Source organism: Myxocyprinus asiaticus, chromosome 32, assembly GCF_019703515.2.
Source record: "Myxocyprinus asiaticus isolate MX2 ecotype Aquarium Trade chromosome 32, UBuf_Myxa_2, whole genome shotgun sequence".
Taxonomy (NCBI): Eukaryota; Metazoa; Chordata; class Actinopteri; order Cypriniformes; family Catostomidae; genus Myxocyprinus; species Myxocyprinus asiaticus.
Window position 1 is genome coordinate 25,901,345 of NC_059375.1, and position 17,669 is coordinate 25,919,013.

Here is a 17,669-nt window from a genome sequence, read left to right on the forward strand (position 1 = left end):
TTGAAAAGCCCGCAAACTTTCACACACACGCACAGAAGCATATTCGCCTTTAATATACGAAACCCTTGCAGTAATATAGCAGTATTTCACCTATTGATCCTCCTACCGTCGAGAGAACTGGCGCACCATTCGCCTGCTTGAAAACATCCAGCAGTGAGTGACCAGTTCTGATTGGAGCGACGATAAAACCTTGCGCGCCAAGCGAATGTGCAGAAGGGCAGCGCGCACTGCACTGCTTGACAGTGATTGGCAGGGCTGCCATGACAACCACAGCACGATACCAGGGAGACCAATAGAAAAGCGAAACAAAATGTGTCAACGTTGCACTCGAAGTTGATTAAGGGTAGGCTAGATATTACTCGTACGGTAGCACTGCAGCGATAGCAGCGCAAACGCGACGTCAGTTTTGTCGTCTTTCCCCATCTGTTTGTTTCTGTCCGGCGACTCCATGGTGTTCAGATCTCCTTTAGAACTTTATCCCTCACATCTTTTCCTACCCAATTTCGCGGATCGCCCTTTGCTTTTAGCGGGCAGCATTCCCAGAGCGCGGTCCCCGGAGGACTTACCGATGTTTCAGCTACCCACCCTAAACTTCTCGGCGGAACAGGTGGCCAGCGTGTGCGAGACGCTGGAAGAGACCGGGGACATCGAGAGACTCGGACGTTTTCTTTGGTCCTTGCCCGTGGCACCCGGAGCTTGCGATGCCATCAGCAAGCACGAGTCCATCCAGCGAGCCAGAGCGGTGGTCGCGTATCACACGGGAAGCTTCCGTGAATTGTACCACATCCTGGAAAATCACAAGTTCACCAAAGACTCTCACGGAAAGCTCCAAGCAATGTGGCTCGAAGCGCACTACCAAGAGGCCGAGAAGTTGCGCGGTCGCCCCCTCGGACCCGTCGATAAATACAGGGTCCGAAAGAAGTTCCCCTTGCCACGGACCATCTGGGATGGCGAACAGAAGACCCACTGTTTCAAGGAACGTACTCGCGGCTTATTGAGGGAGTGGTACCTACAGGACCCATACCCCAATCCGAGCAAGAAAAGGGAACTGGCACACGCCACAGGACTGACTCCCACTCAAGTGGGCAATTGGTTTAAAAACCGAAGGCAAAGAGACAGAGCAGCAGCTGCAAAAAACAGGTCAGTTTAATGGTTTAAATTGAAATCAGCGAGGACTTTGTGCAATACATGAGTTGATACAATGCAGTAAACAGCAAATACTGACACTAAATCAAAGATTATGCTTGTGCTTGATCTTGTTTTAAAGAAATCGGACAGGCTACTGTTTTATATTATTTGTCATTTTATTCATTTGGTCAAAACAAAAGAAAAATATTTTTTTGTAGCCTAATAATTTCAGACAATTTCTGGGATTTAATTGTTTTAGAATTTAGCTTTATTAAACGTGTTATTGTATTGGCATTTTGGAAATAGAAAATAAAGTATAATCGTGATAGCACAACACTGACATTTAGGCAGAATATATATATATATATATAAATATATAATATTGACATTCTTAATTTGCCCTGTGTTGTTAAGTATTATTTAGTTTTTAGTTTTTTTTCTTGAACCCCGAAACATTTGTAAAAAGTAGTAAATATTGTTGCTCTAACTTACTTCATTTAGCAAAAACCAGGTTTGTAAATATGAGACCGTATAGGCTACAAATGGTGAATTCAAGTTTGTGCCCAGTTGAACTTACAGAATACAGTCTGTGATAAATGTACATTTGAATATAACATTGCATAAATAATCTTAATCTGAAAATATTTGTGGATTTTAGGCTGCAGCATCACGGACTGGGTCAAAGCGGCCTGCGCTCCATGTCAGAGTCCGGGTGCACACCGCACAGCTCGGCCGAGTCCCCGTGCGCGGCCGCCAGTCCCACTACCAGCGTGTCAAGTATGAACGAACGGGGAGACGCCGGGACCATTCTCTCAGTTACAGACAGTGACTCTGATTTCGACGTATGATACCCCGTCAGACAAATATGGAACATTTTTGCCCAGAGAAGTATGAACTTGTGAGAAAATGTGGGCAACAAGGCGGCCGGCCATCTTGCCACATTGTGTTCAACAAAAGGAGAAAAGCATGCTGTTTTTCCAGCGCTTCAACGGACTGACGCCCTTTCCTTTCGTTTCCGAGGCCTACTTGACCATTTTGCATGTTCATTTGTGAATATTTTGCATTTAAAAAAGGCATTTATGAAGTGGAGTAGAACTCATTGCCGCTCCCCATGAAATGAGTGAACCGGAGAGGCAATATTGTTATTTTGTGTTTATCAGACAATCGTTGCAGTCAAAAGCACCTTTATTCCCCTGTTAAGTGCTTGCAGATCTTTTATTGGGCAGCAGATGTTCGTACTAATTTTATCTCGAGATTTATATTGAATTGTCCATGTCCTATTCGAAGTTTTCCTTAGATCTAGGGTTGTCAAGACATGCTTGTATGATATCGCAATTACGCCACTATCTTTCCTGCAAATTTCTTTATGTTGTGTCCATAAAGCTTGTGTAACTGTCTGTTAAGTGCTTGGAGATTTTAAGTGTCTGTTCATTCTGCTCGTTTTTATACTGTAAATGGGTCAATGGCGCTGAAAACAGTGTTGTGGCTCACTTTTATGCAAATAAATATAATTTAATATAATGACTATCACTGTTTTGTTCCTTGAGTGAGATAACACTGTGACAGTTTCTGTCAAAAAAACTATACACATATTCAGTGAATCCTTTCTGTACATTAGTTTAATTTCTTCGTTTCTCGAGATTTCCCTTTTCACTTCAGGAGTGTTCAAATCAAGCTTAGCACTAAGATCATTTATTTGATCAACTGAGAACATAATTACATTTTCAACAGCACTGAGAAGGGTGCAAAAAGGGGTTAATATAAATTTCGTTCTTTTTATTTGGACTCATTTCATTTATTTATAAACTTGTCCTCTTTTTCTTCATATTATTATTATTATTATTATTATTATTATTATTATTACTATTATTATTATTATTAATAACAATAATACTATTGTTAAGAATAATTACAACAAGAATAATAATCAAAACAGCAATAATTACTTGTGGCATTGCACATGATTGGCGGAAACGGGGTTTAAAAAAAAAAAATGAAAAGCTTGAAAGTAGCTTACATTTTCCGTTTTGCCAGGTATAAATGTTCCTTTGTGGAGCAGAATAAAATACTATATTCGCAGAACAATAAGTCCATAAGAACTAAGACTTTGTGTAGTTTACACCCGCTTGCGTATTGGCTGTTGCGTAACAGCAGTCATTAAAAAATAAATAAATAAACAAATAAATAAATAATAAAAAAATAATAATAATACTGATAAAAAAAAATGAAACATGTTACATAACGTAGACTTAAATAATTATTTAATATATATATTAAATTATTCTTGCAATTCCGATGTTCACATTAACGCATATGGCAGACGCTTTTATCCAAAGCAACCTATAGTGCATTCAATATACACATTTGATCAGTTTATGTGCTCCCTTCGAATCGAACCCATGACCTTGGCGTTGCTAGCGCGTTGCTCTACCAGTTGAGCTGAACTTGTGGTGAGTAGAACAAGAAACTTACTTTTCTCTGGTCATGCACATCAGCTGTCAGCAGTCATTGCAGAACGGAAATAATACACCCGCCGCTACGCGGTATTAACATGCGCAACCATATAACTTACACAATATCTATATGTAATTATTTTTATAATGATGAAAAAAAGATTATACAACCTATATAAAAGCAAGATGCAATCACCTCAATGTTCAAACATGTATGTGCTTAATGTCATTACTTCATTTCAGTCCTCGCTCACACCGCCATAAGGCTAAATAACAAGAGAATGGCTTGTTTGCAGTTTCCTAATATCATTCCATACAAGAAAGAATGTGCCATTTACGGAGAGGATTTCTCTTCTCTCTTCTCCGCTTTGTTTTGATCGCTTAACTGAGCACAGCTTTTTATTCGTGTTTATTCACGCGGCAGATCCCCTTGACCTGAATTCATTCTGCTGCGCTCCAAACGCGGCGCACCTTTTTAAGCACATTGTTGTGGAACTACTACCAGCTAACAAGTTTAAGACACAACCACACTTAATAAGTATAAACTTAATTTAAACCAAACAAGTAAACAGTGAAGCAAATGCAATAACAACTGTCTATATGTGATTGTTGCAGTGTAGCTCTAGCCTCTGTAGTAGACCTATATCTACAGTATGAATCACCAGAATCAGACAGATAGTTTGATAAATGTTACATTAATCAACCGTTCTCATGATCGCGCAAAATGTTGGCAATTCAATTACACATAGGCTGAGGGACATGACAAGGAACGCAACATCCTTTATATTACAATCCGTTTAAACGTCAATTTGATAAAGAAAAAAAAATTGCGCTAATTACTGTGACAGAATGGTATTAACCTTGATAAGCATTTATGCTTTTTTGTAATACTTAGTTTTCATATAGTTTACACACTGTCCACCCTAAACACGCTCATGTTGCTGGAAACATACTGACACTTTTATGTTACAATTAAAACTGTAATGTAAAACAAATCAGTCCACAAACTCACGACTGTGAGAGTTTCGATTGAATATTACCAGTGTGCTGGCTACAAATCGACAGCCTGCCATGAACAACTGTGAAGTCTTTTCATTCTATTCATCAGCTTATGTCGCCATCGTGTGGTGAACAATAGATAAATCAATCTCCGAGAGGTTGTTTAATTTCAGTCCATTTATCATTTCAATCCCATCGAATTTTAATTTATGATTTATATTAGATACTAAAAAAATTCGCCAGATGCCAAATAATGCCAAATAATCCACAAGTCTATGACTAATAAAAATTAATAATTTGGTTGTTGAAATAAGTTGCTTGTTGTCAAGCTTTATGAAAGTGATAGTTCACCCAAAAATGGAAATTCTCTCACTATTTGCTCACCCTTATTCCGTCCCGGATGTGTATGACTTTCTTTCTTCTGCTGAACACAAATTAAGATTTTTAGCAGAATATCTCAGCTCTTTTGGTCCATACAATGCAAGTGAATGGGTGGCAAAATTTTGAAGCTCCAAAAATCACAGAGGCAGCATAAAAGTAACAGATTAATATTTATTAATACAGAGAAATACGGATTAATATTTTAGTAAATGTTTCACTATAAATTCTCCCTGCTAAATCAATCTCCACGTTAACTTTAACTTTCACATTCTTCTTCTTGTGTTTTTGGTGATTCACATTCTTCATGCATATCGCCACCTACTGGGCAGTGGGAAGAATTTCAAGCAAAAATTGACTTAAATATTGATCTGTTTCTCACCCACACCTATCATATCACTTTAGAAGATATGGATTTAACCACTGGAGTCTTATGGATGACTTTATGCTGCCTTTATGTGTTTTTGGAGCATCAAAATTTTGGCACCCATTCACTTGCAATGTTGAAATACATATACATGAAAGTCATACACATATGGGATGGCATGAGGGTGAGTAAATGATGAGAGAATTTTCATTTTTCGGTGAACAATTCCTTTAACAGAAAATGTCAAAATACATTAAAATAATTAATCATGTGATGCCAGAAGTTTCAAGAATATATGTTATTTAATAAAAACAGATGTTGAAGAAATAAGATGTCAGTTTACATGTTGTATGGTACAATGGTGTTAAAGACCCTTCGGGTTAAAAGGCACTTTTGATCTTGTTTTCTCCCAATACACTAAACAGCAACAAAAACATCCATAGTACTTTCCTCAACACCTGTTTGTCGATTTACACTGCAAAATATTCCTGATTCATGAGTTCATCGCATGCAGTAACTAAAGTTTGATTTTGAGGTAATTTGATCTAATATTTAATCATTTTCAAAATGTTGCAAATTCATGTAGATAATAAGAATCACTTAAATTATCACATTTAATTTGAGACAAAATACTTATTTTTAATTTTCAGTTTTGTTCAATTTGACAAAATAAAATGTTTTTAATAACTGTCCAGTAGTGAAAGAATAGTGTTTGGGGTAAAAAGCCCCCCTGTTTCAGGGGTTAAATGCCCCCATAAACACATTATTGTTCTTGAGTGGGGTGAATAGATTTGTTCTGAAAAATTTTCAAAGTTGGCTCACATTGACTGATCCAATCACACTGGAGATTAATTTGTTTATAGAATACTTGGGATGTTATGAAATGCCAAACATGATTGAAATTAACAGGAAATGGTTAACCCTTTTTTATTTTTATTTTTTTTATTTTTTTATTAAGTATTATCTTAATTTGTTACTCAGAAAAGCATCTTACTGTCTCAAAAGTATTTGCATAAGTTGAAAAATGTTGCCCTATATCTATTGTCCCTATATTTACAAAAAAAAAAAAAAAATTATAAAAAAAAAATAAATAAATAAAAATGTAATGATCTTTAACATAACTGAAAATGATAAATAAGTATGTTGTCTCAAAATAAATGTGTTAATTTCAGGGATTTTCATTAGCTACATACATTTGCAACATTTAAAAAAAAAGAAAAATATATTAGATCAAATTACCTCAAAATCAAACTTCATACACCACATGCAAAGATCTCATGGATCAGGAAAATTTTGCAATGCAGAGTGACAAACAGGTGTTTAGGAAAGTTCTGTGGTAGTTTTTGTTGCTATTTAGTGATTTGGGAGAAAATCAAATCAAAGGAGCCTTTTACCCCGAGGGCCTTTAGCCCCATTGTACCCTACTGCTTTTAATGACGTAACATCACCAATAGGAGGCACTATACGTTCATAATTTCGGTCTGAAGAAAAAGTAACCTTATAAAGTGAAAACGTAAGGTTAGAAGTCAGTCGTAAGGTTTTTTAATTAACATTTTTAAATAGTTTAGTATTTATGTATCATACGGAATTTTGTTGTTAATGTTATACTGCACTTTACAAGATGATAAAGTTATGTTTAATGGAGTACATACATTGATATACACTTTTCATCTGCTTGGATAGTGGACAGAGTTCTGCGTTTCATACAACAGAGAATTTCACTAGCTTCACTTTGCAACCAGTTTTCAAAACTGTGAGTCTCAGGATAAACAACACGCAGATATTCAGCTTTAATTTATTCCAGTTCAGGCAAGGTTATAAAGGATCTTCGAGGCATGTTTTTCAAATGCATAAATGCCCCCAAAATTGCATTAAAGCCACATATAGCCTAGCTCAGGGGTCGGGAACCTTTTTTCACTAAGGAGCCAATTTTTTTATTTTTGGTTGATGCATTTTTTCGAAAGAGCCATACCACAAACGAATAATTTACTATTTTCAAAAAACAAAGTTTTTCAATCAAATAAAATATTTATATTGCCCATAGACTACTCAAAAACAAACAAATATGCAAAAATGATTTGGCGTTTTTACAGGCGTTTGTGCAGGTCTCCATAAAATTACTTCATTTTGGGCTTGGCGATATGTAAATAAAATATTTGAATGATAATCTCATTTAAAATATCGCGATATCCGATTATATGGTCAACCCCCAAGGTCGGTGAATATTTTTGCTTTATTGATTTTGCTTTAAAAATTAAATTAATTTATTGAAACACGAAAAACTTAAACAAAAGACATTTCTAAATTCAAATCGCACTTTAAACGAAACGAAAAAAGAAATTAAAATAACGAAGTGATTAAAAAATCTTATATATAACCACCTCCCCAAATCCAAACATTTACCCTCTCCGACAGCCCCAATGCCATCACGCAAGTATCAGTACCATCAACAGGTGAAAAATTACTAACAGCATACAAATTAAGAACTAAAGACAATTATACATGTAAAGATAATTATAATAATCATCATAATAAATAAACCTAATAAATTCCCCTGTGTTCCCAAAAAATGCTGCCAAATGTGTGTTCTTATCGAATGTGTTTGTTTTGCGTTTTGGTAATACAGTTTATGCTGCCTAAAGAAAAGAAAACAGAATTACATTTTAGGTTCAAGGTGAACGTGTCTTGTATTACTTTATGATTTAATCACTTTCGTCTTTGCTTCTTTAATACAAAGATACCTGTCTATATTTCTGAACCTGCAGAGTTGCGTTCACAGTGTGAAAGAGTGAACTGCTCCGTGGAAATAAAGCAAAACTCACAGCACCTCACGAGATGATCGGAGATCATTTGCAGCATTCTCATAGATTACATTATTCTTCCAAACAGTTTTCAGTCGAGTGAAACAGAGAAAAAGGAGTGATAACTCTTTACATGCGCTTGTTCCACGAGACAGTGTCCCGTTGCAGTCTCTGAACAAACAGCGAATCAGACACGAGCATTGACCGCTTTACTTTTTTCTGTTCTTAAAAATATAATAAAGTGTGTTTCTTCAAGCGCGTCTTTTTGACTAACAGCATTTCTTGTCATGTGTCACTCTGAGATGTCTTACAGGTCACCTGCCTGTTGGGGGTAGATGAGCAAAATCACTCGCGCATGAAATACATTTGGATGAGGGGCTCACGAACTGGATTTTGCGGGTGGCGGGTGCAATATCACACCCTGGGTGCACATAAAAAATAAAGAAGGTTCATATAATCGCTCGTAGAGAATGCTCTTAACAGCTAAGATCAATAGTTATTGGGAAAGGAGGCCCAGAACTCTATGAATGTGCGTGTCTTGGAGAAGCGCTTTCATTGCACTGGTGAACAGCGGAGCTCACTGCGCACATATAAAATCACACGCACATTTTCTTTCGTCTGTTCTTCAAAATATAATCACGTTTCAAACACGCATCTTGGTGTCTAATTTCTTGTAATATATCACTCCGAGAAGTCTTACTGGTCGCCTTCCACAGTGGCTGATACATCAGCAAAATACTCTGCATGAAAAATCCGCATTTGGCAGGCGTTCATTGCAAACCTTGTTCACCAGGAGTAGGCTGTACGACAAATTCGGAAGACAGGAAATCAAAACAGTGTTATTGACTTCAAACTTTGCAATCGCACCCACACTTTCTGCTGGAAATTTATCTCTAGAAAGTTTTAAACAATCATGTGTTGGTGAATGGTGAGACATCCGGGGAGCCACTTGATTTTAAACAAACCACTTGTGGCTCCTAAGCCATAGGTTCCCGACCCCTGGCCTAGCTAGATATTAAATCTTTTTAATATCCCACTTGTAATTAGGACCCAAGCACTGAATGTGCAGAGACCCTATTGTTCTTCTAAGGATTATTATAAGGATATATTCTTTCAAGGTTTTCGGTACTTTTGGGGTACTTAACATGCCTGAAAACTCTTGAAATTTCACAGCAGAGTCGTCGGCCAATAGGGTAGGGCAAAGTTGTGTGCAGAGGGAAATGGGCATGTAAGGGGGCTCTGTAGCACCCCCATTTTCACCTACAGTCACCAAAATTGGTACAAATATAGTTCTCATAAAGCCAAACAACTTTCATACTTACAGTCATTAGCTCCGCCCAGCAGGAAGTCAAACATTTTGGATTTCCTGAAAATCACAGGCTCTGAACTTTAAAATACTCCTGCTGGGGGATTCATATGATTGGCACCAGATTTGTACAACATCATGCCAAGACATTGTAGATGCCAAATTTCAAACGGATTTTTTATATTTTGAACGGTGATATTTGATATTTGATTTGATATTTGTTATTTTGATATTCGCCATGGTGAAGCAATACATTTTTGGTGAAAATGGAAAACAGGAAGCGACTTATATCTTCTGTGTGCATTGTGTGATTTTGATGAAAATTCAGCTGTGTGTTTGGTAATGAGGGGCTGATCACACTGATGCAGCTATTATGGGTCACGGTCATAGTGCCACCAACTGGCAGCAGGAAGTATGGCACTTTTAACAAACTTTGAAATAGCCCTCTTGTGTTTACATGAATTGCTTCAAAATTCTTTAGAATAATGTCAAGGCACTGCTGATGTAAAATTGTAAAGGAATATTTGATATATTAAATATTGTTGCCATGGCAACGCATTAAATGTTATTATTCCTTTCTTCCTATATTTGGGTGTTTTTGAGGCACTTGGCATGCTTAAAATTTCATGAAATTTTGCACACACATCAGAGTCGTTGGCCATTAGGACTGGCCAAAAGTTCACGCATGGGCATGTAGGGCGGCTTTGTAGCGCCCCCTTTAACCCTTACCAGCTGGAGCGTTCAAATTTGGGAACAATTATTCCCATGTTTCCTGTCCCAGTATCTTCGCCGTCCAATCACCAATTTTATTTCTGAAAACTGCCAGATACTCATAACAATATAAGCTAAAAGCACATATGATTGGTTAAGGGGTTACTGGCCGTGAATAATAAATATATTGTCATCATTGTCATCCTCCATTTGCCTGGGCGGAGCCAGAGAGGATATCCAGGGAGATTACCTCCAGTGTTGGACTTACTGCTTCAAATTGAAAACTGAGGCGATCTTTCGAGGTAAGACAAGTTATTTAACATGTGTTGTCAGTATTTTCTATTGAAAGTCAAAAAGTTTTAGTTACGAAGCATTTATTTGTAGGAGTAACGCTAGTTATTTCTGGAAACATTTACATGACCGTCAGCGTTCATATGACAGGCAGCTAGCCTCTATTTTTAAGCAAATTTCTGTGAAACTTGCTAAATAAACATTAGCTTGCAATACTATGTACATTTCTACCTAAATATCAATAACCTTTTTGGCCAATTTTGTCACTTGTGGAAGATAGTCAAACCTTTTTTTAGTTACGAAGCATTTATTTGCGCTAGCTACTTTTTTTTCTGGAAAAATGTATGTGACCATCATCGGCGAGCCTCTATTTATATCAACCTTTTTTATGGCAGTTTCTGTGAAACTTGCTAAATAAACATTAGCTAGCAATACTATGTACATTTTTAACTAAATATCAATAACTTTTTTTGCCAATTTTGTCACTTGTGAAAATCCGCCTGAAGTAATGTGAGGCAGAGAGCAGACGCTGTTCAGACCTGCCTGGAAACTGGCCTGCTAATTAGATAAGTTATCTAGCTTGTTGATTTTCCCATGTAATAAAAAAAATGGTAGATATCTTTCTATAATTTAGCAGAAAGCCTTACCCATCCATCACACAGACATGATTTTAGATTGTGTGTAGCTTCCTGTTCACAAGGAAAGTGTGAGAGGGCTGTCTGCAGTTGGACATTCTGGTTAGTCTGCAAGCCTTTGGTGACTATTCAGTGTACCGATTTGTGAAGAACACACTGCTGGCTACCAATTGTGTACTTTTTTCTGTTGTAGAGATGGATAGAGACAATGGCTCCCTGCTCAGCACCCTCAAGAGGAGGAGGCAGCTGGCTGCTGATGAGCTTAGGTTCATAGCAGAGGAGGACATGGCTCATGAGGGCATGAGCACACAGGAGGAAGATCTGCTGGACCAGGAACTACTGCAGGAAGACCCGGACCATGAGGAGATGGAGGATGAGATGGAACCTGATCCCCAGTCAAGACCATCAACTGGGTATATATGAATGTGTATGTATTGTTTGTTTCTATTTCTCATATGACTGATACTCACAGTAACACTAACACTGTTACTCTTATTATTTTGGGTATGGCTAGCCATTCTTGCACAGGTCCCAAGTAAGCTAGGAAGCGTAAACGCTTCCCTGACTCTGTTTCTTATCCCTCGTACTCTGACATCGATTCACAGGCACCAAAACCTCTCCCATTTAAGCCTAGCCGTCCATTCGGTATTGACTTGGGTAGCGTGCGTCAGGCTGTGAGGTCAACCTCCAATATGATGTTGCGAGAAATTGACTTTTTCTTGCTGTTTTCTACTCAGGCTGTAGTTGCTGAGATATGCAGCTTTACAAACTGTCAGGAGTGGGAGCTCATCCTAAACTGTCCGTCATATTCCAGCTACCAAGGAGCTTGGATGGAGGTGACCCCCAATGAATTATACAAATTTCTTGGGTTGCTCATTTACATGGGGTTTTCAATTCTCCCTGATTCCCATCGTCATTGGGGAACCAAGACACTTCAGGGCTCGTGGGCGAGGGTATTTATGTTGTGTGACCGCTACAGTGCTCTTTTGGCAGCTCTACATGTTGTAGACCCTACCACAGAGGATAATCAGGATCACCGTAGAAAGTTGCATTATCTTATGGACCACCTCAAACAAAAATGCCAGCAGCTCTTTCAACCTAACCAAAATCTCGCAATAGATGAATGTATGGTCATGTCTAAAGCTCGCTCAGGATTTAAACAATACATGAAGGACAAGCCTACTCGGTGGGGTTTTAAATTATGGGTAATTGCAACATCAGACTCGGGGTATACTCTGACTTTAATGTTTACACAGGTAGTCATGATAGGCGTGTCACTGACTTGGCCACCAAAGTAGTTGAATCATTACTGCAGCCATTCAAAGACCAGGGCCACAATGTTTGGTTTGACAACTTTTACACGTCCCCAGTTCTTATGGTTAAGTTGTTAGAAATGGGAACTAATGCCTGTGGGACATGCAGGGTGAATCGTAAACTGTTTCCTGCAGAATTTAAAGACATCAGAAGACGGGAACCCAAGACAGCTCGTGGGGATATGAGGTGGTGTAGGATTGAGGGGAATATACTTGTAATTTAGTGGAAGGACACGCGTGAAGTTGCATGCCTCTCCAATTTCCACAATGCGAATGGCTCAACCGAAATTACTAGGTTTGTAAAAAATGATGGCGACTGGACAAAAGAAGTAGCCCTCCAGCCCACTGTCATCAGCGATTATAACAAAAACATGGGCGGTGTTGATAGGTCAGACCAAATGATAAAATCTTACGACATCCTACAAAAAACTCAGAAGTGGTGGAAGACTCTTTTTTTCCACTTCATAGACATTGCCGTCCTCAATAGTTTCATATTGTTTAAGGAATGGCAACATATTTATATAGCACCAGGGGATGAGAGTAGACCGGTGAACTTAACCCAGATAGATTTCAGAGAGAACCTGGCTTGTCAGCTGGGAGGTATCAATATTCATGCAAGTTTCCCTTTGCATACACTAAAGCCTGTAGTCCCTCCTTCGTCATCACTCCACACAGCACATGTGTGATTTAGATCAAAATTGAGATGTATGTTTAGTCTTGGGGGCTAATCACATGGATTTGACTATTTTGGGTCACGGTCATAGTGCCACCACCTGGCAGCAGGAAGTGTGGCTCTTACAACAGACTTTAAAATAGTCCTCTTATATTTCCCCAAAGTGCTTCAAAATTGTTTAGAATAATGTCAAATGCCAAATGCATGTGTCCACCTTGCATTGTTTTCCAAAAGCCACTTGGTGGAAATGGACCAGTTGTGCTTGGGCCTGTCATCGCTGCTTGCAGCTATATTTCACCTTTAATTTTCTGTTTTTGCTTACTTTTGTGTCTTTTCCACATTCAAATTGTTACATTTAGCCAACTAATGCCTTGATAATATTATTTTTTTAAATAATAATAATGAATACAGTTCATAAAAAATGTATGCAAAATTAGAAATAAAAAACAGGCCTCCATCCAAACATGGCAATAATGCAGTATGGTTTATGAAAGTAGAAATCCAAATGATTAAGACATTTTATTTGGGTGGGGGAGTCATGATAACACACAAAAATATCTAAAAATACTTTATTAATATTATGTTTGTCGCATGTATTTTATCGCAGTAATGATCCAGCAGCGGTTCTGCTCAAAAAATGAAATATTTCCTCCCCACTATCGATCATAATATATACAGTTCTGTGCTCCACAGTGACATGTAAATTACACCAAACGCACATATTGTTCAATTGCAAGGACACAACACATTTACACTTCATTAAATATACATTTTATTGGTTATTTTTATAGCTAGACATATCAAAAACTATCCCTTGGTTATAATAAATTGTTACAGTAATTTTTTGATGGTAACATCATTCTCCACGTATAGGCTAGATACAATCAGATATTTCCCGTCATCTGGTAGTTTGGGGATTTTTGGCTAATGTCCTCTAGGCTTGAATAATGATAACGAAGCTAGTTATTTGGGGGGTAAAAGTCAAAGATCATGAGTTTCATTTCTTATGATCCAAGTTCCACCAGGCTTGCCGTCATGGGGTTGAGAAGGCCGTCGTGCATGGAGAAGTGGTGATGAGTGTTTGAGCCGCTGACGGGGATGATGGAGACGCTGGGGCCGGGTGGAGCAAAGCTGTGCAGGGGTGGCAGACCTGAACTGGAGGGCAAGAGGATGCCTGGGCTCATGGAAGTGTGATCCGGGGTCGCCGCGGGAGATTTGTCGTCCTCTGAACTTTCACATAGAGATTTATTTTCGTTCACGTGAGAGGTCAGTGAATTGTTGCCGTTTGGATTTGCGCCCTCGTTTTCCCTGTTGGAGGACATCACTCAGTTTCATTGGCAGGCCAGCAAACAACAACAACAACAACAACCAACTTTTGCACATACTGTACAAACACCTTGAGCGTGCATATGCACAATCAGATGGTGCTAATAGAGCATCGTGCTTTTATTTTTCACCATTAAAAAAAGGCCTGTTAGAGTATTTTAAATGTTGGCATAAAACATTTAAATCAACATATCAATACTATTTCGGTTTATGTTAACGGTATTTATATTTATAAACGATAGGCTGTTTTATATAGCTAGAATAATTATAGCATAATATTTATGATAATGATGATTATCATCATGATTATAAGTTCTCCTTTAGCTCCTTTAAACATGTTTTCCAATTTCTGGATGAATTTTTTTATTTTTTTATTAATTGAGACGATTATTTTTCAATAAGGTAAACATACGATTTAATAATATATCTGTATTATTTATTTATAGATATATTTGCGTGGTTAAAATTGACTTTGGCATCACACCCAGAGTAAAAAGACAGGTTAAAAAAAAAAAAAAAAAAATTAAAAATGTTATTAAACAGGTCATTCATACAGTCTGCTACATAAAAATGTGCTAAGTGAAATTAAACATTTTTAGGGCCTAATTTAGTAAAACCTTTAAAGATTCCAAATGTGCAATAATAATTTTGACACCTTGCTTGATTTTGTATCTTCTTCACTAGCCTAATAATTTCTTTGTGATTTACGCTCAAGAGCACTACAATTAATGGAATTATTCTCACGTTTCGATTATTTTGGTGATCAATTCTGCATTGTTTTACAGAACAGAACTCAGCTTGTTTTAAAGTTTTAGGTGTTACAAACTACTATTTCTCTCACCTTTCTTTTGCTTCTGCGGCACGGTCCCTCTGCCTCCTGTTCTTGAACCAGTTGCTGACCTGCGTCGTGGTGAGGCCAGTGGCCTCGGCCAGTTCTCTCTTCTCTCTTGGGGAAGGGTACGGGTTGTGAGTGTACCACTCTTTAAGCACACACCGGCTCTTCTCCTTGAAACAATAACTCGTCTCCTCTCCATCCCAGATGGTGCGAGGTAGAGGGAACTTTCTGCGCACGCGGTATTTTCCCACGGCACCCAGAGGGCGGCCACGCAGTTTCTCCGCTTCGATGTAGTGAGCTTTCAGCCAGAGCTGTTGCAGTTTAGGGTGGTTATGCGGAGAAAACTGGTGGCTCTCTAAAACTTTGTAGAGTTCCCTGAAGTTGCCTCGGTGAAAAGCAACCACGGCTTTGGCTTTCAAAACACTCTCGTTTTTGTGGAGGTGCTCACAAGCAGGCAAGGACCACAAAAAGCGCCCGAGACGTTCGATACTTCCACCTTGCTGAAGGACCTCACAGACGCAAGCAACCTGCTCTTGGGTAAATCCAAAGGTTGGTGGCATAGACATAGTTGAGGGTAATGGGGTGCCTGATGTGCTGCACGTATCTTACCCACTCTTAAGTCCATAAGTCAGTATCCACTATGGAGACTCAGGCACTGAAGCTTTCCCAACAGAAATAACAATCAGTATGCTACTTGATGTACATGGTTCCATGAAAAATGGCTTTTAAATCAGCCCAAAGCAAAAGAAAATTACCAGTCGCAAAACAAAACCCAAACTAACAGTTTGATTCTGTGTTATGCACTGCTCGATTACATTAGTTGAACTATCACGACGCTCTAATCATTTCATTCTTGTCTTACGCGCTCTCGTCGTGCGCAATAGATTCTTTCCTCGACTGTCCTTCGCTATCAGCCCGCCCTCTGGTTGTCATATCTCTTACACATTCGCTAGTGTGTAAGGACGGTTAGCGCATCCTCCTGGGGAGTCATACGGGCAAGTGTGGAGAGAAGTTGTGTAGCAGAAACTGACCCTGCCTTTTGGAGAGAGAGTGGCACTTGGATGTCATGCACCTCGGGGGAAGGAGTGCGCGCAACCCACTCAGAGCGCGACATCCAAAACAGACACTAGTGTATTGTAATCTCATAACAAGAGGAAGTGAATTGCAAACATGATATTTTTTTCAGTGTCTGAAATGTACTTTAACATAGTTTCATCTACTTCATTTTCCAAACCAATACAAATAAGCATCAGATTTAAATATATTTATTATTATTATTATTATTATTATTATTATTATTATTATTATTATTATTATTATTAAACATTTAGTAAATGAGTGTGGGGAAAAAGGAAAAAAAATTATTATCGCTTTAAGATGATCGTTTAGATTGATGGCTCAGAGTATCAAAGGTTTGCTGGATTGATGTTTGTGACGAGAAGTCTCTGGTGTCGTGTGTCTGACGAGTTATTTTGGAATGTAACGCGACTCCAGCGTACTTTTTCAAATGGACATTGTAAATCTAGCATTTGCTTCCAGAGGGACACATATATTTTCCAAATTCGTTTTTTCGATGGCTAATATATTGCCAGATCTCTCAGAGTCGTGAACATAATTTAATGTGTTGACAAAAAAGGTTGCTTTATATATATCATCCTCACTGGTATTAAAATGTAATGCATTTCAAATGTAGTAGGCATAAATATTTGAATATGAATGTGTAAGCTATATATATAAGTCTTTAAAGAAAAGGACAAAGAGTCACCAATTACCATACTTCAAATGTATCTTTATGTATTGTGTAATTCTCTTATATGCCATCTCAGCTAAATATGCTATACAAAAGTAGCCCATTGGTACATTCGAAACTGAAACATTATTACCATAATATCCTATTCAGAAATGGTAGTTGCGTAAATCCCCCAAGTACCTTTAAATTTGCATTGCGTATTTCATGTGTTTGCATTGTGTGACATTGTATTACATCTTTTCAAGTCTCTTTTTGTAAAAAGTCTACACCCATGTCTGTTGCCTGCCAACACAAATCCTCTCTCTCTGTCTCACACATGTACACAGACACACCACACATACAAGCACACACAGACGGAAAAGGTTGAGTTTTCAGTCAAATGACCTGATTGATTATACATGGCTGGGATCATTTTCAGGGGAAAGGGGAGGAGGTGTCTGAGCAGTTATTAGCCAGTCTGAGACCTCCTGAAGGCAGCCACAGCAGCGGCAGCAAAGAGGGGCGATGGTGGAAGTTCAGTGAGTGTGTTCAGCTTGCAGCTGGACAGAGGGAGTCAGTACAAGTCTATTCTAAAAGCCATTCTCTTTAGAGGGATAGTTCAGCTTAATAAATAATCATTAAAATTATGTCATAATTTACTCACCTTCATGTAGTTTCAAACCCACTTGATTTTCTTTCGTCCGTGAAACACAAAAGGAGACAA

The 17,669-nt window shown here is 38.2% G+C and overlaps 2 protein-coding genes across 2 annotated transcripts; one reads left to right on the top strand and one right to left on the bottom strand.

The window, feature by feature from the left end:
* The first annotated feature begins 311 nt into the window (after positions 1-311).
* LOC127423594 (homeobox protein SIX3-like) lies at positions 312-2,644 on the top strand. Its single transcript, XM_051668040.1, has 2 exons — positions 312-1,140; positions 1,787-2,644. Exons 1-2 carry the CDS (start codon positions 449-451, stop codon positions 1,974-1,976), a joined length of 882 nt encoding a protein of 293 aa, XP_051524000.1. The 5' UTR covers positions 312-448; the 3' UTR covers positions 1,977-2,644.
* Positions 2,645-13,935: 11,291 nt separating this feature from the next.
* On the bottom strand, positions 13,936-15,782 carry six2b (SIX homeobox 2b). Its single transcript, XM_051668044.1, has 2 exons — positions 15,223-15,782; positions 13,936-14,363 (listed from the first exon to the last, which is right to left on the bottom strand). The coding sequence occupies exons 1-2, from the start codon at positions 15,780-15,782 to the stop codon at positions 14,060-14,062; spliced, it is 864 nt and encodes a 287-aa protein (XP_051524004.1). The 3' UTR covers positions 13,936-14,059.
* Between the last annotated feature and the right edge of the window lie 1,887 nt (positions 15,783-17,669).